The sequence below is a fragment of the Entelurus aequoreus genome, linkage group LG05, assembly GCF_033978785.1.
Source record: "Entelurus aequoreus isolate RoL-2023_Sb linkage group LG05, RoL_Eaeq_v1.1, whole genome shotgun sequence".
Classification (NCBI taxonomy): domain Eukaryota; kingdom Metazoa; phylum Chordata; class Actinopteri; order Syngnathiformes; family Syngnathidae; genus Entelurus; species Entelurus aequoreus.
Genome location: NC_084735.1, coordinates 25944523 through 25968129, shown reverse-complemented (window position 1 = coordinate 25968129; position 23607 = coordinate 25944523). Strand labels below are relative to the sequence as shown.

General features: G+C 40.7%; 1 protein-coding gene across 5 annotated transcripts in view; it reads left to right on the top strand.

The window, feature by feature from the left end:
- The window catches only part of arid1ab (AT-rich interactive domain 1Ab), a 194929-nt gene that overhangs the window by 80999 nt on the left and 90323 nt on the right, over positions 1–23607 (top strand). Inside the window, exons 1-2 of one of the 5 annotated variants that reach the window (XM_062047515.1) lie at positions 22290–23347; positions 23414–23600. The exons of 1 other annotated variant lie outside the window; for it this stretch is intronic. In XM_062047515.1, the coding sequence (XP_061903499.1) occupies positions 22722–23347; positions 23414–23600 (813 nt within the window). In that variant the 5' untranslated portion in view covers positions 22290–22721. Of the gene's footprint in view, positions 1–22289; positions 23601–23607 lie in introns of those variants that run through there. 3 more of the 5 variants (XM_062047514.1, XM_062047517.1, XM_062047518.1) reach the window with 3 other exon arrangements.

Here is a 23607-nt window from a genome sequence, read left to right as displayed (position 1 = left end):
ACGTCTGTGGTCATGAAGTCCTTTGAGCGCTTGGTCCTGCCTCACCCCAAGGACATCACCGCCCCCTCCTGGACCCACTGCAGTTTGCCTACAGAGCCAACAGGCCTGTGGATGATGCAGTGAACCTGGCCCTCCACTTCATCCTGGAGCATCTGGACTCCCCAGGAACCTACGCTAGGATCCTGTTTGTGGACTTCAGCTCTGCCTTCAACACCATCCTCCCTGGACTGCTACGAGACAAGCTCTACCAGCTCAGCGTGCCCGACTCCCTCTGCAGTTGGATTAATGACTTCCTGACAGACCGAAGACAGCACGTAAGGCTGGGGAAGATTGTCTCGGACAGTCGAACCACAAACACTGGTACTCCTCAGGGCTGTGTACTCTCCCCCTGGCTCTTCTCCCTGTATACAAACTGCTGCACCTCCAGTCACCAATCCGTAAAACTGCTCAAGTTTGCGGATGACACCACCCTCATCGGGCTCATCTCAAATGGCGATGAGTCCGCCTACAGGAGAGAGGTAGACCGGCTGACGTCCTGGTGCAGCCTCAATAACCTGGAGCTGAACCCCCAGAAAACAGTGGAGATGATCATGGACTTCAGGAAAGTCACAGCCCCACCGTCCCCCCTCACCCTGATTGACTCTCCCACCCCCGTCCCCATTGTGGACTCTTTCCGTTTCTTGGGCACCACCATCACCCAGGACCTCAAGTGGGAGCTGACCATCAGCTCCCTCATCAAGAAGGCCCAGCAGAGGATGTACTTCCTGCGGCAGCTGAGGAAACTTAAGGTGCCGACCGAGATGCTGGTGCAGTTTTACTCAGCCATCATAGAGTCCATCCTGACCTCCTCCATCACAGTGTGGTTCCCCGGCGCCACAGTCCAGGATACGAATAGACTGCAACGCATCGTACGTGCTGCGGAGAAGGTGATTGGCTGCAAGTTCCCATCCCTCAGGACTTGTTCTCCTCCAGGACCAGGAGGCTTGTGGGTCGGATCACAGCTGACTCTTCTCACCCTGGACACACACTATTCTCCCCTCTCCCCTCAGGCAGGAGACTACGCTCCATCCAGACCCACACCTCCCGCCACCTGAACAGTTTTTTCCCCTCGGCCATCAGGCAAATGAACAAGAACTCTTAACAGCAGCTCCTTGAATCCCTTCTAAGTCTATCTGATAGCTCAGTCACAGCTCTTTTTATACCAAATATGTGTTATATGTGTTTTATGTCGCACGTTTGCACCAAGAAAAATTCCTAGTTTGTGAACCCGTTCTCAAACAATGGCAATTAAACTATTCTGATTCTGATTCTGATTCTGATTCTGGTATCTACCTAGTTGTGCGACGTAATAGAGGCCATATCTTACATTCAACAACGTAACATGAAGAAGTAACACACAAACGTTAGCAACATTAGCATAGCTAGGTGTGTTAAAGTGCTAACATTACATCATGCTAGGTAGAGATGTCCGATAATTTCGGACTGCCGATATTATCGGCCGATAAATGCTGTAAAATGTAATTTCGGAAATTATCGGTATCGGTTTCAAAAAGTAAAATTTATGACTTTTTAAAACGCCGCTGTACAGAGCGCCAATAAACCTTAAAGGCACTGCCCTTGCGTGCCGGCCCAATCACATAATATCGACGGCTTTTCACACACACAAGTGAATGCATGTATACTTGGTCAACAGCCATACAGGTCACACTGAGGGTGGACGTATAAACAACTTTAACACTGTTACAAATATGCGCCACACTGTGAACCCACACCAAACAAGAATGACAAACACATTTCGGGAGAACATCGTAAACACAACAGAACAAATACCCAGAACCCCTTGCAGCACTAACTCTTCCGGGACGCTACAATATACACCCCCCGCTACCCCCTACCCCATCCTGCCCCCACCTCAACCCCGCCCACCTCAACCTCCTCATGCTCTCTCAGGGAGAGCATGTCCCAAATTCCAAGCTGCTGTTTTGAGGCATGTTAAAAAAAAGAATGCACTTTGTGACTTCAATAATAAATATGGCAGTGCCATGTTGGCATTTTTTTCCCATAACTTGAGTTGATTTATTTTGGAAAACCTTGTTACATTGTTTAATGCATCCAGCGGGGCATCACAACAAAATTAGGCATAATAATGTGTTAATTCCACGACTGTATATATCAGTATCGGTTGATATCGGAATCGGTAATTAAGAGTTGGACAATATCGGAATATCGGATATCGGCAAAAAAGCCATTATCGGACATCTCTAATGCTAGGTTAATGCTAGGTATGAATGTGAGCGGGAATGTTTTTTTTTTGTCTATATGTGCCCTGCATTTGGCTGGCGACCAGTCGAGGAATGGGATCCTCAAACTGCGGTATCGCGGTAGTCGGTCTCCATTTAGTGGTACGCAAAATAAGTCTGTAAATATGCATTGTGTATGGAGTATCAGTTAATGATGTGTGTGCATTGTGTTATGTTACAGTGGCCAAACATATTAAATATACTTGTTAAATAAAACCTCTGCCTTGTTTTTAATGATTACTTAGGCCTACTATTATTTTAATGTTATGGTGGTACTTGGAGAGCCAAGTGTGCCACCCTAGTGAGGATAAGCGGTATAGAAAATGAATGGATGGATGCTCGGTTAGCCTATTCGCTGCATGGATAAAAAAACAACACGCTAAAACTTACAGCTCTCACATGTGACCTGAGTTACATTCGGGCTTTGTGTTAAGATGTGTCGCGAAGCCTGACACGGTGAAAACCCGAAACGTCTTAATATTACTGTTCGAACATCATTAAAAAAGTCAATTTTGCATAACATGATTGTGCTTCCAGTTCCTTTTCTGCAACCACAAACTCCCAAACTACAAACCCCAAAAACAGTGAAGTTGGCATGTTGTGTAATTCGTAAATAAAAACAGAATACAATGATTTGCAAATTCCTTTCAACTTATATTCAATTGAATAGACTGCAAAGACAAGATATTTAATGTTCGACATGACAAACTTAATTTTTTATTGCAAATAATCATTAACTTAGAATTTAGTGGCAGCAACACATTGCAAAAAAGTTTGCACATGGGCATTTTTACCACTGTGGCCTTTCCTTTTAACAACACTCAGTAAACGTTTGGGAACTGAGGAGACCAATTTTTGAAGCTTCTCAGGTGGAATTCTTTCCCATTCTTGCTTGATGTACAGCTTAAGTTGTTCAACAGTCCGGGGGTCTCCGTTGTGGTATTTTAAGCTTCATAATGCGCCACACATTTTCAATGGGAGACAAGTCTGGACTACAGGCAGGCCAGTCTAGTACCTGCACTCTTTTACTATGAAGCCACCCTGTTGTAACACGTGGCTTGGCATTGTCTTGCTGAAATAAGCAGGGGCGTCCATTGCTTGGATGGCAACATATGTTGATACAAAACCTGTATGCACCTTTCAGCATTAATGGTGCCTTCACAGATGTGTAAGTTACCCATGCCTTGGGCACTAATACACCCCCATACCATTACAGATGCTGGCTTTTCAACTTTGCGCCTATAACAATCTGGATGGTCCCTTTCCTCTTTGGTCCGGAGGACACGATGTCCACAGTTTCCAAAAACAATTTGAAATGTGGACTCGTCAGACCACAGAACACTTTTCCACTTAGCATCAGTCAATCTTAAATGAGCTCGAGCCCAGCGAAGCCGGCGGCGTTTCTGGGTGTTGTTGATAAATGGCTTTCGCTTTGGATAGTAGAGTTTTAACTTACACTTACAGATGTAGCGACGAACTGTAGTTACTGACAGTGGTTTTCTGAAGTGTTCCTGAGCCCATGTGGTGATATCCTTTACACACTGATGTCCGTTTTTGGTGCAGTACCGCCTGAGGGATCGAAGGTCACGGGCATTCAATATTGGTTTTCAGCCTTGCAGTGATTTCTCCAGATTTTCTGAACCTATTGATGATATTACGGACCTTAGATGGTGAAATCCCTAAATTCCTTGCAATAGCTGGTTGAGAAATGTTATTCTTAAACTGTTGGACAATTTGCTCACGCATTTGTTGACAAAGTGGTGACCCTCGCCCCATCCTTGTTTTTCAATGACTGAGCATTTCATGGAAGCTGCTTTTATACCCAATAATGGCACCCACCTGTTCCCAATTAGCCTGTTCACCTGTGGGATGTTCCAAATAAGTGTTTGATGAGCATTCCTCAACTTTCTCAGTCTTTTTTTGACACTCGTGCCAGCTTTTTTGAAACATGTTGCAGGCATCAAATTCCAAATGAGCTAATATTTGCAAAAAAAATAACAAAAGTTTTCCAGTTCGAACGTTAAAGGCCTACTGAAACCCACTACTACCGACCACACAGTCTGATAGTTTATATATCAATGATGAAATCTTAACATTGCAACACATGCCAATACGGCTGGGTTAACTTATAAAGTGCAATTTTAAATTTCCGGCGAAACTTCCGGTTGAAAACGTCTCGGTATGATGACGTTTGCGTGTGACGTCACGTAGTCCAATACAAAAAGCTTGGTTTTCACCACATAATTCCACAGTATTCTGGACATCTGTGTTGATGAATCTTTTGCAATTTGTTTAATGAACAATGAAGACTGCAAAGAAAAAAGCTGTAGGTGGGATCGGCGTATTAGCGGCTGGCTGCAGCAACACAACCAGGAGGACTTTGAGATGGATAGCTGACGTGCTAGCCGCCGACCTCACCTTGACTTCCTCCGTCTCCGGGCCGCCGACCGCATCTATGATCGGGTGAAGTCCTTCGTCGCTCCGTTGATCGCTGGAACGCAGGTGAGCACGGGTGTTGATGAGCAGATGAGGGCTGGCTGGCGTAGGTGGATAGCTAATGTTTTTAGCATAGCTCTGTCGAGGTCCCGTAGCTAAGTTAGCTTCAATGGCGTCGTTAGCAACAGCATTGTTAAGCTTCGACAGGCTGGAAAGCATTAACCGTGTAGTTACAGGTCCATGGTTTAATTGTATTGTTGATTTTCTGTCTATTCTTCCAGTCAGGGGTTTATTTCTTTTGTTTCTATCTGCATTTAAGCACGATGCTATCACGTTAGCTCTGTAGCTAAAGAGCTTCGCCGATGTATTGTCGTGGAGATAAAAGTCACTGTGAATGTCCATTTCGCGTTCTCGACTCTCATTTTCAAGAGGATATAGTATCCGAGGTGGTTTAAAATACAAATCCGTGATCCACAATAGAAAAAGGAGAAAGTGTGGAATCCAATGAACCCTTGTACCTAAGTTACGGTCAGAGCGAAAAAAGATACGTCCTGCACTGCACTCTAGTCATTCACTCATCCACGAATCTTTCATCCTCGCTCAAATTAATGGGGTAATCGTCGCTTTCTCGGTCCAAATCGCTCTCGCTGCATTGTAAACAATGGGGAAATGTGAGGAGCCCTTCAACCTGTGACGTCACGCTACTTCCGGTACAGGCAAGGCTTTTTTTATCAGCGATCAAAAGTTGCAAACTTTATCGTCGATGTTCTCTACTAAATCCTTTCAGCAAAAATATGGCAATATCGCGAAATGATCAAGTATGACACATAGAATGGATCTGCTATCCCCGTTTAAATAAAAAAAAACGTTTTCAGTAGGCCTTTAAGTATCTTGTCTTTGCAGTCTATTCAATTGAAAAATGGGTTGAAAAGGATTTGGAAATCATTGTATTTTGTTTTTATTTACGATTTGAACAACGTGCCAACTTCACTGGTTTTGGAGTTTGTAGTTAAGTAACTCAACGACAAGCAGGCCCAACTCGCTGCCCTGGCGACGGCCTAGGGTGATGCATCATGGTCACGGAGGGTGGCTTGGTGGGGACTGAGTAAACACTCTTAAATCATCAACTCCCCCCCCCCCCCACTGTCACCTCTGCCACTCCCACAACACCAAATGTGACACAGTGCAGACCAAATTGATGCAACCATCTTGACTAGAAATCCGATTGATCAAGCCATGCTTGGCGGCCGAGCCAGGAATGGCCTCCTCTTGCTCAGCCATTCCCAGGTCCTATCAAAATGAATTCTACGCTGGCGGAAAGTTCCTCATGCTCGCTGTTGAGCACGCCATCGCCGTGTAAAACAAGAATTGCATACATAAATGCATGACACTCTTTTGCTTTGCACGGGAGCCCTTTTTTTTTTCAAGCATCATGTTTTTTGTTCTCCCAAAGAGGCAGAGCAACAGATAGACCACTTCCAAGGTGTTGAGGAACCAGAAAAGGCTCGCAGAGCGTATTGCAGAGAGGAGCGAGCGCACCCCATAATAATAAACTGCAAGTTTATGCTAAAAGAAAAGGCTCCCTACCCCCTCCTCCCTCACAGCCTTGTCTCTTCGCTCTCTGATAAAACACACACCCCTCCCATAGCCTATAAATACAGCCCCATCCACTCTGCATTCTGCATGCAATAAACCTCCTCAAATGTGCGTTTGTGACTTTAAAACGCACACAAACATCGCCAGTGTGCAACTTTAAAGGCGCAAAGAGAACGATGTTTCCACTGAAAGCTCCGCATTGTGGAGAGAAAAGGGCCGCGCAGAGCAGAGAGCTGCTGCTTCCCATCCCCCACCTTCACATAGCAAAGTTCTGCTTGCTTTTGCAAGCGCCGATGCTGCCTTCGCGGACTGCACCCACGGCTCGTAAACGCGAGAGCTCGCAGAGTGAACACGTCGCCCCAATGCGTTTGTTCATCAAATGTCTTGTATTTTTCTCACCTTATAACGTGTTCCCCCTACCCCAGCGTATTCTACTAACAAAATCAAATGGAATGTGGTGAATAGTGCAGGAAAGAGGACAAAGTGCATGCTTCAGTTGCTTAAAAACAAAATGGGGGGTGCATTGGTCTAGATTGCACATTTGTACACCTGTGCTTTTCAGTCCGTTACTGTGTCGAGTGTTATATCTTGACATGCTGAAAGGGAAAGTTTCCACTTCGTCTCGTTTTATTTTGCTGGCCCAGTATTCTATGTGGTGGCGGACGCTCCGAGGGTACGTGAAGGCAGCAACTAGGCTGCTGCTGCCATGAGAGAGCAAGGCAGGCAGGGAGCAAGAAGAAAGGGGTGGGGGAGAGAAACAGTAGAAGAAGCAGAGCCACTGTGTGTCTCTTCCTATTAATTGTGTTGGCTGACTTTAGCTTCTATCGTCATGTTCTCCTGCACAGTTGGCATGGAATTCCACTTTATTACAGGCAACATGTAATGTTCTTTATGTAGCTTCACTTCCGCCTGCAATGTGTGTGTGCTCAAATCCACCCCCCATCTCTCTCACTGGCTTGTAATGTCATGCTTCCCTCTTGTACTTTCACCAAATACTAGCATGTTTATTAAAGCTCATTTTGTTGCAATCTAAACATGTTGCAACCAGACTGCACATAATACTATTAAAGTTATATTACCCTAAACCAGAGATATTCAACTATATTGTTTTGGGGGCCACATTACCAGAAAGCTAAGGGCCCTTTCACTATTTATCTTGTTTGGTATATTGGAAAACCAGCTTCCTCTACAGCAGTGGTGTCCAAAGTGCGGCCCGGGGGCCATTTGCGGCCCGCAGCTAATCGTTTACCGGCCCCCCACACATTCTGCAAAAATTGCAAAATTGATAGTATTGCAAAAATTAAAAAAAAAACATTAAAAAAAAAGTGGAATGAGGTGAAATATAACGAGAAAAAGTTACAATGTTGACACAAAGCTGTCTTTGTTTATTTTAATTTTTTTTGCCATTGCTCAAAAAAAAAAAAGACAAAAAATCTCTGTTACAATGAATTATTACTTTAAAAATTTCACTTTAAAATGTTTTATGTGGAAAAAATATTGCATGTATTGTGTGGTTGCCATAAAAAAACATCAAAGTTTTATTTGACAAAAGAGCATAATACAAACAAAATAATAGTTCAAACGTAAAATCGACAGATATATCTGAAGTTGATCTCGTAATTTAAGTGTTAAAAGTTAAAAAAAAACTAATGAAAATGTATCACTTTATGAGTGGGGGACATTTTGGATCCATAATATATTTAGTAGTATTTTATTTAACATTTCACTGTGATTAATCAATAATATGAAATAATTAAAATCAATGGTGTCCTGCATTATTGATCTTTTAGGGCTCTAATTACTAAATACTGCATATTTCAGTTTTACTATAAAAAAAACAAAGTTGTCTTTGACAGAAAAGGCATTTTTTTTACTTTATATCAACCTGAAGTTGATATAGAGATTTACTGTAAGCGTTAAATGAAAAATAATAATAATTTGACTTATTTTTTACATTTTAATGACTGAGACCCTTTATGGTCCCCGGGAGCCCTAAAGGTTAAAACAAAAAAAAAATCCATATATTTTGTTAAGGTTTGAAAATGAAAAATATCAAAATGGCCCCCGCATGCTTAAATGTTTCCGTGTGCGGCCCTCAGTGGAGAAAGTTTGGACACCCCTGCTCTACAGTAAACATTTTGGTCTATTTATTTTGTCAGTTACAGGAGCGCTTTGTTGTTTTGAAGGACCTTCTTTACAAAAGCTGGTAAAAAAAAAAAATCCCCTCTATGACAGTACTCAAGTGTTTTTAAGAACCTTACGCCAAAATTTGAGTCTCTCACAAGTTTTTTGAACTGAACTTCAATAGCCCAAATTATGAAAAAGAAAGCGACTTAAAATGGAACCTTGAGAAACACCACTAGTTAAAGTATAACTAAAGAAGTTGTACAAAACCCAAAACCAGTTAAGTTGGCACATTGTGTAAATGGTAAATGAAAACAGAATACAATGAATTGCAAATCCTTTTCAACTTATATTCAATTGAATAGACTGCAAAGACAAGATACTTAACGTTCGAACTAGAAAACTTTGTTATTTTTTGCAAATATTAGCTGATTTGGAATTTGATGCCTGCAATATGTTTCAAAAAAGCTGGCACAAGTGGCAAAAAAGACTGAGAAAGTTGAGGAATGCTCTTCAAACACTTATTTGGAACGTACCACAGGTGAACAGGCTAATTGGGAACAGGTGGGTGCCATGATTGGGTATAAAAGCAGCTTCCATGAAATGCTCAGTCATTCACAAACAAGGATGGGGCGAGGGTCACCACTTTGTGAACAAATGCGTGAGCAAATTGTTGAACAGTTTAAGAACAACATTTCTCAACGAGCTATTGCAAGAAATTTAGGGATTTCACCATCTACGGTCCGTAATATCATCAAAAGGTTCAGAGAATCTGGAGAAATCACTGCACGTGAGCAATGATATTACGGACCTTCGATCCCTCAGGCGGTACTGCATCAAAAAGCGACATCAGTGTGTAAAGGATATCACCACATGGGCTCAGGAACACTTCCGAAAACCACTGTCTGTCACACCTGGGTGAAGTTTTGTCTGGTTTCATGTGGTCTTGTCATATCCTGTTTTATTTTGAAATGTTAACTCTCCCTCTCATTTCAGATCACTTGCCCTTCCTCCTGTTTCACTGGTCTGATGTCTCTCCTGATTGCCTGATTGTGCCCACCTGTGTCACCCTCCCTCATGTGTATAAATGTCTCGTCCTCCTCCTGTCCTGTGCCAGAGTGTTTCGTCTCGTCATGTGCCTCCAGCAGTCTTCCACAGTCTCGTCCTAGTCGTTGAGTATTGCCTTGATTTATTCTTTGATTTCTCTGTTCCCTCTGAAGAGTGATTTTGATTTGCTAAAGTTTTTGGTCAGTTTTGTTTGAGCTAAATTCATAGTGCTCTGCCTTTTTTTCCCTCCTCCTGGAGCGCTTTAATTTGTAGATATTTCTTAACTCTTTATAGAGTAGTTTCTGTTTATAGCGTTTTGTCTCTTCCTCTTTGTGAGCGCTTTTCCTTTTGTGTAGCTTATCATAGGTTGTTGCTTTTGTTATTAGATCAGTGTAAATTTTGATATTGTCCTTTTTCCTCCCTTTGGAGTGATTTTCTGTTTATTGTTTTATGCCCTGTGCTACGTTTCCTTTTTAGTCTAGTATATCAAGTATAGAGTTTGTAGCCAATTGTTTATTCACTCTGTCTGAAGAGAGATCATAGAAAACAGCAGAATAAAAGCCTGCGTCAAACGTTTCCCGTCTGCAACTGAGTCCTCATTCTTGCCAAGTCCTAACACTGTCAGTAACTACAGTTTGTTGCTGCATCTGTAAGTGCAAGTTAAAACTCTAAGGGGCGGCGTGGCAAAGTTGGTAGAGTGGCCGTGCCAGCAATCGGAGGGTTGCTGGTTACTGGGGTTCAATCCCCACCTTCTACCATCCTAGTCACGTCCGTTGTGTCCTTGGGCAAGACCCTTCACCCTTGCTCCTGGTGGCTGCTGGTTAGCGCCTTGCATGGCAGCTCCCGCCATCAGTGTGTGAATGTGTGTGTGAATGGGTGAATGTGGAAATACTGTCAAAGCGCTTTGAGTACCTTGAAGGTAGGAAGGCGCTATACAAGTATAACCCATTTATCATTTATTTATTTATTTACTATGCAAAGCGAAAGCCATTTATCAACAACACCCAAAAACGCCGCCGGCTTCGCTGGGCCCGAGCTCATCTAAGGTGGACTGATGCAAAGTGGAAAAGTGTTCTGTGGTCTGACGAGTCCACATTTCAAATTGTTTTTGGAAACTGTGGACGTCGTGTCCTCCGGAGGCGCAAAGTTCAAAAGCCTGCGTCTGTGATGGTATGGGGGTGTATTAGTGCCCAAGACATGGGTAACTTACACATCTGTGAAGGCGCCATTAATGCTGAAAGGTACATACAGGTTTTGGAGCAACATATGTTGCCATCCAAGCAACGTTATCATGGACGCCCCTGCTTATTTCAGCAAGACAATGCCTTCATATTGTGGCGCAATATGAACCTAAAATACCACAACGGAGGCCTGGACTGTTGAACAACTTAAAGGCCTACTGAAATGATTTTTTTTTATTTGAACGGGGATAGCAGATCCATTCTATGTGTCATACTTGATCATTTTGCGATATTGCCATATTTTTGCTGAAAGGATTTTGTAGAGAACATTGACGATAAAGTTCACAACTTTTGGTCGCTGATAAAAAAAAGCCTTGCCTGTACCGGAAGTAGCGTGACGTCGCAGGTTGAAGGGCTCCTCACATTTCCCCATTGTTTACACCAGCAGCGAGAGCGATTTGGACCGAGAAAGCAACGATTACCCCATTAATTTGAGCGAGGATGAAAGATTTGTGGATGAGGAACGTGAGAGTGAAGGACTAGGGTGCAGTGCAGGACGTATCTTTTTTCGCTCTGACCGTAACTTAGGTAAAAGGGCTCATTGGATTCCACACTTTCTCCTTTTTCTATTGTGGATCACGGATTTGTATTTTAAACCACCTCGGATACTATATCCTCTTGAAAATGAGAGTCGAGAACGCGAAATGGACATTCACAGTGACTTTTATCTCCACGACAATACATCGGCGAAGCACTTTAGCTACGGAGCTAACGTGATAGCATTGGGTTTAACTGCAGATAGAAACAAAAGAAATAAACCCCTGACTGGAAGGATAGACAGAAAATCAACAATACTATTAAACCATGGACATGTAAATACACGGTTAGTGCTTTCCAGCCTGGCGAAGCTTAACAATGCTGTTGCTAACAACGCCATTGAAGGTAAACATTAGCTATCCACCTACGCCAGCCAGCCCTCATCTGCTCATCAACACCCGTGCTCACCTGCGTTCCAGCGATCGACGGAGCGACGAAGGACTTCACCCGATCATCGATGCGGTCGGCGGCTAGCGTCGGATAGCGCGTCTGCTATCCAAGTCAAAGTCCTGGTTGTGTTGCTGCAGCCAGCCGCTAATACACCGATCCCACCTGCAGCTTTCTTCTTTGCAGTCTTCATTGTTCATTAAACAAATTGCAAAAGATTCACCAACACAGATGTCCAGAATACTGTGGAATTTTGCGATGAAAACAGAGCTTTTTGTATTGGATACAATGTGTCCGAATACTTCCGTTTCAATGATTGACGTCACGCGCATACGTCATCATACAAAGACGTTTTCAACCGGAAGTTTTGCGGAAAATTTAAAATTGCACTTTATAAGTTAAACTGGCCGTATTGGCATGTGTTGCAATGTTAAGATTTCATCATTGATATATAAACTATCAGACTGCGTGGTCAGTAGTAGTGGGTTTCAGTAGGCCTTTAAGCTGTACATCAAGCAAGAATGGGAAAGAATTCCACCTGAGAAGCTTCAAAAATGGATTTGCTCAGTTCCCAAACGTTTGCGGAGTGTTGTTAAAAGGAAAGGCCATGTAACACAGTGTTAAAATGCCCCTGTACCAACTTTTTTGCAATGTGTTGCTGCCATTAAATTCTAAGTTAATGATTATTTGCAAAAAAAAAACAAGTTTCTCAGTTTGAACATTAAATATCTTGTCTTTGCAGTCTATTCAATTGAATATAAGTTCAAAAGGATTTGCAAATCATTGTATTCTGTTTTTATTTACTATTTACACAAAGTGCCAACTTTACTGGTTTTGTGCAAAAGACTACTGACTGCATCTGAAGTAAACCTTTATTACATAAATCTATCCATCCATCCATTTTCTGCCGCCTGTGCCTCTCTGTATTGTGTGGGGGTGAGGGGGGGGGCGCGAACTGGAGCCTATCCCAGCTGCACTCGAGCAGAAAGGAGAGTACACCCTGGACAAATTGCCACCTCATCGCGGGGCCAACACAGATAGACAAACAAGCATGTGGTGTATCATATTGAAGCTGTATACATTCAAGATACCTGTGGTGGTGGTTACAATTATTTTGTCATATAATTTTCTATAATGACATGATTTTCTTTAAAAAGGCTTATCATCATTATTCTTATTATTAAGGCTGTTAATATTAATTAGTTTTAACATATATTTTTTATGTTTCGCTATATTTTCAATTGTTGCTGATTATTGTACAATGTACTTTGTTGACAATCTCTCAAGTGTCTAGAGCAGGGATGAGGGGGCCCGCAGGCCAAATTTGGCCCGATGGTTCGGCCTGCCAAAGGGTGGTAACTCGGGATGTCGATAAATGCTTTAAAATGTAATATCGAAAATTATCGGTATCGGTTTCAAAATGATCGGTATCGGTTTCAAAAAGTAAAATGTATGACTCTTTAAAACGCAGCTGTACCGAGTGGTACACGGACGTAGGGAGAAGTACAGAGCGCCAATAAACCTTAAAGGCACTGCCTTTGCGTGCCGGCCCAGTCACATAATATCTATGGCTTTTCACACACACAAGTAAATGCAAGGCATACTTGGTCAACAGCCATACAGGTCACACTGAGGGTGGTATAAACAACTTTAACACTGTTACAAATATGCGCCACACTGTGAACCCACACCAAACTGTCATGATCCGTAGTCCGGATCATGTTTTGTTTAGTTATGTTCTGTTAGTTTTGGACTTCTTTAGTTCCCGTCTGCGCTTCCTTGTTTGTTTTGTCACCATGGCGACTCATTAGTTCACCTGCCTCATTTGTTAGGATCACACCTGTCGCTAATCATTGTGTTCACCTGTCTCTGATTAGTGCTCGCCCGCTCACCTGCTTCCTGAGCACTAATCAGAGGCATTATTTAAGTTTGCCTTTGCCAGTCAGTCGGCCTGGCGTCATTGTTTGTCTCATGCCTGGACTACGTAAGTCATGTTTATGTCATGCCACAGTTTCCTAAATTCTCTATGTCCGTAGTCAATGCTAAGTATTTACTTTAACTCCAAGTGCGATCAGTGCGTTGTGCTTTCGCCTTGTTTTCCGTTTTTGTACCTTTTTGAGTTTTGAGAATTAAATCATGTTTTTTTCCTGCACGCTTTGTCCGGAATGGTCTGTTTGCATCCCGGGAGAACAAACCTCGCAGTAAGCTGCGTAAACCCACACGTGACACAAACAAGAATGACAAACACATTTCGGGAGAACGTCCGCACCGTAACACAACATAAACACAACAGAACAAATACCCAGAACCCCTTGCAGCACTAACTCTTCCGGGACGCTACAATATACACCCCACCACCTCAACCTCCTCATGAGAGCATGTCCCAAATTCCAAGCTGCTGTTTTGAGGCATGTTAAAAAAAATTAAGCACTTTGTGACTTCAACAATAAATATTGCAGTGCCATGTTGGCATTTTTTTCCATAACTTGAGTTGATTTATTTTGGAAATCCTTGTTACATTGTTTAATGCATCCAGCGGGGCATCACAAAAAAATTAGGCATTGTAATGTGTTAATTCCACGTCTGTATATATCGGTATTGGTTGATATCGGAATCGGTATTTAAGAGTTGGACAATATTGGAATATCGGATATCGGCAAAAAAGCCATTATCAGACATCTCTAGTGGTTACCAAGTTTGATACATTTTGATATTGACCCTGTTCAAGCTGCACAATCATTGATGGCAAGACTACACTGTAAAAATTGTATTTTTTATTTTTTTTGGTTTGTTTGTCATAAAAAAATACAATCATGTGTGCTTACGAAAATGAGTAAAATTAACTGTTAAAGGTTAGTACTATTAATGGACCAGCAGCACGCACAATCATGTGTGCTTACGGACTGTATCCCTTGCAGACTGTATTGATATATATTGATATATAATGTAGGAACCAGAAATATTAATAACAGAAAGAAACAACCCTTTTGTGCGAATGAGTGTAAATGGGGGAGGGAGGTTTTTTGGGTTGGTGCACTAATTGTAAGTGTATCTTGTGCTTTTTATGTTGATTTAATAAAAAATATATATATATATTATTTTTTTTACATTTCTTGTGCGGCCCGGTACCAATCGATCCACGGACCGGTACTGGGCTGCGGCCCAGTGGTTGGGGACCACTGGTCTACATAACATGTAATGGTGGTTCTTTGGTCAAAATGTTGCATAGATGATGTTTCACAGATCATCTTCAAGCCGCTTTCTGACAGTCGCTTCCGGTTGCGCCGTTTTGTGGGCGGTCTTATTTACGTGGCTCACCTTCGGCAATTTCTTTTCTCCGTCATCTTTGTTGTAGCGGTGTAGTGTGCAAGGACGGGGGTGGAAGAAGTGTCAAAAGATGGAGCTAACTGTTTTAATGACATTCAGACTTTACTTAAATCAATAACGGAGCAGCATCTCCTCATCCGTGGCTCACTAGTGCAATAACAACGCCGAAAATGTGTCTCGTGAAAAAACGTCCGACCGGAACTTTCTAATAACTAAAGTTCCTTGGGTGAATAATGTAAACTTACGACACCGGTAGGTTTTTTTGCTTTCATGGCGAGTTTACTAACAGATATAATTAAGAACTTTACACTACTTTATATTAGAAATGGCAACAGCGTAGGATGAAAGTCCCATAACAAGAAGATAGAGAAAAAGAAGAAGCTTATCAACTACGATGTTGGCACGGACTACAAAGGCAGACACGCAGAAATGTTCAGGACTTATGCAGATCCCAAATACAGATCAGCAGGTACCAGAAGTTAAGAAAAGTGTTTCTTGCATAATATTGCAAAACAAAACGCCAGATAATATGTCTTACCTTATACACACACAGCATAATAATACTTGTATGTTGAAGCACAGTACAATCGTTCAAGTGGTGCGGCTTCATAGCTTACCAAAGTTGTACTAAAACATATTGATAGATTTCTGAGCGCCGTGTGTAATGTTCTATATTTTCAATGGAACAAAAAATGTTTGTGTTGTTTACTTGAGTCATATTGCAGTCTACACGTATATTTTATGTGTGACTGCCATCTACTTGTCACACTTATCATTTCACTATGTACCAAATAAAATAGCTTCGAGGTCAGTAAGCACAACCACAATTATTCCGTACATTAGGCGCACCGGGTTATAAGGCGCACTGTCGAGTTTTGAGAAAATGAAAGGATTTTAAGTGCGCCTTATAGTCCGAAAAATACGGTATATTAAAATATGTATGCTAACTGAATTAGGCACACAACTGTGACAATCTCGACTACGGTATAATCGATCATTGCCAGTATTAGGCATAATTCCTTACTTGTAGTGTTGTATGGGAAAAATCGCTGTTTGGCCCGCGGACCATTGACACATTTTCAGTTTGGGCACCCCTGGTCTCGAGACTTTTAGTGACTTTTTCTTTATTAAAAACAACCAGGAACGAATCAGGCATCTATTTTTGGTGTTGTCATAGAATGTACTCATGTTTCACATTATGAAAAAAAAATTGTAATTGCCAAAAAGGAGAGGACTTAAAAGGGTGCCTTGGGGAACGCCTCAGTTGTAAATCACAAGTTTGGACTCCAGTGTTCTGTTTGCTAACGAGGTTGAAATGTCAATGCAAGGATCTGCCAAGGTGTTCATGTCGGCCCAAGTTCCTCTATACAACAGGATCACTCTAGTGTTTTTAGAAATTTGCAGCATAAATGTTTGTCTCCTAAGTTTTAAACTGAAGTCGGGGGCCCTGCTTAAAGTAGTCAATTGTGATCACTAAAAGGAAATTCATACAGCTTGGAATTGTCCAGGTAAATATTTAAGACAATCTGGAACCTTTAGCACCGTTTATTGTACGACTTAGGCTGACTATGTATATACAGTCGCGATCAAAAGTTTGCATACACTTGTAAAGAACATAATGTCATGGCTGTCTTGAGTTTCCAATAATTTCTAAAACTCTTATTTTTTTGTGGTAGAGTGATTGGAGCACATACTTGTTGGTCACAAAAAACATTCATGAAGTTTGGTTCTTTTATGAATTTATTATGGGTCTACTGAAAATGGCCAGTCTAAAACCTTAATTCTAGCCTGATTTAGCCATTCCTTTACCACTTTTGACTTGTATTGTGGCCAAACAGCTCAATTTTTTGTTTCATCACGTGGACAAAGATAAAACCTTCTGGAGGAAAGTTCTGTGGTCAGATGAAACAAAAATTGAGCTGTTTGGCCACAATACCCAGCAATATGTTTGAAGGAGAAAAGGTGAAGCTTTTAATCCCAGGAACACCATACCTACCATCAAGCATGGTGGTGGTAGTATTATGCTCTGGGCCTGTTTTGCTGCCAATGGAACTTGTGCTTTACAAAGAGTAAATGGGACAATGAAAAAGGAGGATTACCTCCAAATTCTTCAGTACAACCTAAAATCATCAGCCCGGAGGTTGGGTCTTGGGTGCAGTTGGGTGTTCCAACAGGACAATGACCCAAACACATGTCAAAAGTGGTAAAGGAATGGCTAAATCAGGCTAGAATTAAGGTTTTAGAATGGCCTTCCCAAAGTCCTGACTTAAACGTGTGGACGATGCTGAAGAAACAAGTCCATGTCAGAAAACCAACAAATTTAGCTGAACTGCACCAATTTTGTCAAGAGGAGTGGTCAAAAATTCAACCAGAAGCTTGTGGATGGCTACCAAAAGTGCCTTATTGCAGTGAAACTTGCCAAGGGACATGTAACCAAATATTAACATTGCTGTATGTATACTTTTGACCCAGCAGATTTGGTCACATTTTCAGTAGACCCATAATAAATTCATGAAAGAACCTAACTTCATGAATGTTTTTTGTGACCAGCAAGTATGTGCTCCAATCACTCTATCACAAAAAAAATAAAGAGTTGTAGAAATTATTGGAAACTTAAGACAGCCATGACATTATGTTCTTTACAAGTGTATGTAAACTTTTGATCGCAACTGTATTTCAGCCAAAATACCTTCAAAATTGTGCGTCCAGTTCTTCCATATCGCAGCTAACTTTAACCAAAATTCAGACTACATTGTGGACCAGTCGCCAGTCAATATAATAACAGGGCAAATACATAGAGATGTACAGTATATATATATTTAAATAATTTCCAATATTTTGTGTTTTGCTGCTGTGAATTTCCATATTGCCAGACTAATAATAGCTCATTTTATTCTAATGACTGCAGACATAAGGTATGTTGCTCCTAGCATTAGCACAGAGAAAAGTATTATGTTGTCTCAATAAGCTCATTGTACACATACAAAGGGATGTGATCAGAGTTTATTTCCTCCTGATTTGATCTCAAGGGAAAGCATTTTGACCCAATTAAAATATGTTGTGCCCTCTTATAAAACAGTCTAAAAAAGACAAATCAGTCGTCCCAAATGTAGACATACAAACTGACAGCAATGGCTGGGCACTCTTTAAATATATATACTGTATATAAAAAGCTTTTAATGAAATCTGAGCAGACCATGTAAAAAATACCAACAGGCAGTATTTTAAAAAGTCAAAAAATGTGTCCGGTATTGTCCTTACTTTATGACCTGTTTTACCTGGACTATATTTGCACTTGTCCAAACAAACCGTACTACTCTTGTCAGTTTTAACAAGACCAAGTATGGAGATTAATTTATGTCTTTATTACGCAAGCTTCTTTTAAATTTATGTAACTTAATTTTTTGCGTTTTAATATTGTAAACTCAATAAAATTATGCTGACAATTCCATTACATAAAAATCTGTTGGCAAAATTTACGTGTCAAATGCAGTTTGTTAAAATATTGTATTTTAAAATTCAGTGTATAATGTAAAAAAATCAGGGTATAAAAATTGTGTGTAAAAAAATATCAGTGTATAAAAAAAATTGTTTAAAAAATGTATGCACCAACATTTTTGTTAAAAAAAAACAGTGTATAAAAATTATGTGTAAAAATTCAATGCAGAAATATTCAGTGCAGAAAAAAATTTGTTGGCAAAATTTACGTGTCAAATGCAGTTTGTTAAAATATTGTATTTTAAAATTCAGTGTATAATGTAAAAAAATCAGGGTATAAAAATTGTGTGTAAAAAAGTATCAGTGTATAAAAAAAATTGTTTAAAAAATGTATGCACAAACATTTTTGTTAAAAAAAACAGTGTATAAAAATTATGTGTAAAAATTCAATGCAGAAATATTCAGTGCAGAAAAAAATCTGTTGGCAAAATTTACGTGTCGAATGCAGTTTGTTAAAATATTGTATTTTAAAATTCAGTGTATAATGTAAAAAAATCAGGGTATAAAAATTGTGTGTAAAAAAATATCAGTGTATAAAAAAAATTGTTTAAAAAATGTATGCACAAACATTTTTGTTAAAAAAAACAGTGTATAAAAATTATGTGTAAAAATTCAATGCAGAAATATTCAGTGCAGAAAAAAACAGTGTAAAAAAATGTGTATAAAAAAATCAGTCTAGAAAAATTTTGTGTAAAAAATATTCAGTGCAGAAATATTTCTTGCTTCAAAACTCAAGACCCATGCAAATTAAGACTGAAGCACCTCATTGGCTGTTTCTGAGAGAAAATTGATTGCTTCAGTCTTAAAGGGGAACTGCACTTTTTGGGGGAATTTTGCCCATTGTTCACAATCATTACGAGAGACAAGAAGACAAAAGGTGTTTTTTTGTGTGCATTTTAACATATAAAAATTAGCTTGTTCTAGGTACCTAGCAATGCAGCTAATGAGAGCAATCTATTCTATCTCTAAATAACTTTGAAAATGCATTCAAAAAAACGTCACCAATACTTCATTTACATCTCGTAACCTGTATAATAAACCAAACTGTAGCGACATTGTTTTTGTAAGAGCGAACACTGAGGAACTTTCTTCTGTCGTAGTAACAAATCGGCGTAGAAGCTAACTACGGCAAGAGATAAGCTAGCTTCTACGCAGGTACGAAACGCGTTTGAGTTTGTAATGCACAACAACGCGATGAGCCACCAATTTGTACTGACTGAAAAACATAAACAATCATATTACAGTATCTGTAATGTATTAGCCCACATTTTATGTTTTGTTTGTACACAGCGTATGTACTGTAATTGTAATAACACGCATGACATGTTGCGTGTATCATGATCAATATAAAGTGTGACTCACTTGATGGACAGTTGTCTGTTTGGTCTTTTTTCTGGTTTATTTGGGGTAAGCACGCCATTTATGTCGAAATAGCTTGTCTCCAAATTCAGCTCCAGCATCTCACCTTTTTCTTCATGCTCGCTTCTAGAAGCAGCAGTTCATCCTTTGTTTATTCGGTTCAAACAGATAAGGTTGTGAATACTCATTTTTCCAATAATAGTCGTCTTCGTTGTTTGTTACCAAGTCTGCCATGATTAGAACAATCATTGTTGCCAGAAGTCAGAAGTGCGCTGCTATGGAAACGGAAATCAATGCGCGTAAAAAGTCAGTCCCGGAAATGATTAAAACGATCAAAATATGGTAAATATTGTACATATTACATATTGTTATAAACGTGTCTGTTACTACATTATATATAGATTTGCAGTGTGTATATAAAATGTTGATGGAGGGTTTTGAAGTTGTTTTAGAGGGCTTTGAATACTACAAAGGTGACTCCTATTAGCCGCATCTTTCAAGCGTTTTTTTTATCATCTCTAAAATCCTAAAAAAAAAGACTTGTGTGTTAGTGTCTGTCATTATGATTGTGAACAATAGGCAAAATTCCAAAAAAAATTAGCAGAATGAAGTTTTGAAGCAACAAATATTTCTGCACTAATTTTCTTACACTGAATTTTTCTGCATTGATTTTTTTAAAACTGAATCTTTACACACTCAAATTTGAAACACTGCATTTTAACAAACCAAATGTTTAAAAACACAGGTTTTGCCCCATGAAATTGTCAGCATAATTTGGCGTAAAAAATTTCAGTTCATAAAATTCAAAGGCAAAAAATTCAGCTACATAAATTCAGTGTCCAAAATAAAAACTTTTGTACTAAACACACAAATTTACTTCCATATCAAGAATGTCAAGTGTGAACGCACCCTAATTTTTTTAGTCTTGATTTGCATACGACTTTGAAGCCAACACGCATGGCCTTTTAACGTGGTTGATATGTTTATGTGTGAGTCGAGTTAAAATGCATTAGCCCACATTTCATGTTTTGTTTGTACACAGCGTATGTACTGTATTTGTAATAACACGCATGGCACGTAAAAAATTGCAGTTCATAAAATTCAAACGCCATAAATTCAGTGTCCAAAAAACCCATTCCGTACTAAAGACACACATTTACTTCCATATCGAGAATGTCAAGTGTGAACTCACCCTCATTTTTTTAGTCAATTACCCCTGATTTGCATACAACTTTTAAGCCAACACGCATGGCCTTTTAACGTGCTTGATATGTTTATGTATGAGTGGAGTTAAAATGCATTAGAGCTTGTACATTAGTGGCTTGTACAGCCCTTTGAGACACTTGTGATTTAGGGCTATATAAATAAACATTGATTGATTGATTGATTGATTGATAAACAATGGCCCTTCTTGGGTGTAAACCAGGGGTGTCCAAACTTTTTCCACTGAGGGCCGCACACGGAAAAATTAAAGCATGTGGGGGCCATTTTGATCTTTTTCATTTTCAAACCGTAACAAAATATATGCATTTATTTATTTATTTTACCTTTAGGGGTCCCGGGGACCATAAAGGGTCTCAGTCATTAAAATGTTAAAAATAAGTCAGATTATAATTTTTTTAAATTATTTAACGCTTACAGTAAATCTCTATATCAACTTCAAGTTGATATAAAGTAATACAAATTTTAAAAAATGTTTTATGGCTTTTCTGTCAAACAACTTAGTTTTTTTTATAGTAAAACTGAAATATGCAGTATTTAGTAATTAGAGCCCTAAAAGATCAATAATGCAGGACACCATTGATTTTAATTATTTCACATTTTTGAGCAATCACAGTGAAAAGATAAATAAAAAATCACTAAATATATTTGGGTTCCAAAAGGTGCCCCACTCATAAAGTCATACATTTTTATTAGGTTTTTCTTTTACTTTCAACACTTAAGTTACGAGATCAACTTCAGATATATCTGTCGATTTTATGCTGGAACTATTTTTTTGTTTGTTTTATGCGCTTTTGTCAAAGAAAACTTTGATGTTTTTATATGGCTACTACACAATGTATGCAATATTTTCCACATAAAACATTTTAAAGTGAAATATTTGAAGTAATTGGAGCCCTGAAAATAATTCATTATAACATGGATTTTTTGTCATTATTTTGTATTTTTTTGAGCAATGGCAAAAAAAAGAAAAATGAAGAAAAACAAAAGAAAAGAAAAAACAGCCTGCATGGCAGCTTTTGTGTCAACATTGCAACTTTTTCTCGTGAGATTTCACCTCATTGCACTTTTTTTAATGTGTTTTCTTATTTTTACAATAGTATTTCCAGAATGTGTGGCGGGCCGGTAAACAATTAGCTGCGGGCCGCACTTTGGACACCCCTGCACTGTAAACAATGTTAGCACAGTTAGTCCAGATCCAGTTTTAGTGCGATCCACTTCCGGGTTTTCGCGGTTTCCCGGCAGCTCGCTAAGATGGCTGTGTCTCGCGGAGCCTCGTGTTGGTTCGCTCGATTTGTCGCTTGCGTTCTACTTGTGTGATAGAACCCCCTCATTTTTACATTTATTTCACGCAACAAACACACTCTGGCGTCGGCGAAATCCTCTCACCTGCCGCTCTATTCGCCTTTTCTCCTTCCCCAAACTTTCCCCTCTCCTGTTTTGAGTTGAAACGGAGTCGCGGTGGATTTACCGGATACCGGGTCCGGACGGAGGGCACCGGGGGGGGATGAACCGGGACAACGGGTATGTTGTGATCAATCAAATTGTATTTATATTCAATGATCATTCGGAGTTTAATTGTGAGTAAGTCGCCTTGCTGAGAGAAAGCGGCTGTAGAAAGAGTGGGGGGGAGAGCGAGAGGTATATCATGGCGGCTCAGGTCGCCACTCTCAACACTAGCCCGCCATCCGAACTCAAAAAGCCGGATCGGGACTCGCAGGAGGAGTCCGCGGTGCCGGGGGAGAAGCAGCATGAGAACAAGGACGCGGGCGGAGGATCTCCCGGCCAAAAGGAGCTGCAGGACGGGAGCGATGCTGGCAACGCTGGGGGAGGAGGGGATCCTGACATGAAGAACGGCAACGGGAATGTGCCCAGGGTAAATAATAATAATCAGAATGATTCCGGTGGGCCTGAAGGGAATAACCACCCGGGCATGGGACACCACCACACGGGCCCCTTCCCACCACCCCCGTACGGCTACAACCAGCACTACAGCCGGGCCCCTTTTCATCAACATGGCGGACAACAAAGCCCTGGCATGGCAGCTGCATCGGGGCCGGGCATGATGGACCCTTACCCCGCTAACTCCCACGAACATGGCTACCCCAACCACTACAACAACTACTTCCAGAATAGGACTTCATATCAGGGTCAAGGATACGCGGCCATGAATTCCCCGCGTAACAACCAGCCTCCCGCGGCTGGGGGGCAGCCAGGCAAGCAGCAGCAGCAGCAGCCAGCAGGAGGAATGGCTGCCTCCTATAACAACCAGAGGTATAACATGGGAAACCAACAGCCCACGTCCACGCCAACTTTAAATCAGCTTCTGACGTCCCCCAGCTCGGCCAGGAGCTACCCTAACTACCCGCAAGGAGACTACAACAACCAGGAAGGGGGCAGCAAGGCAGCCGGGGACATGGCGAGCACTACTCAGTATAGTGGGGTTCATCCGGGTTGGCAACAAAGGACCCACCACCCGTCTCCAATCAGCCCGGGGAACACCGGACAGCCTCCGAATAGAAACCAGGTAACTC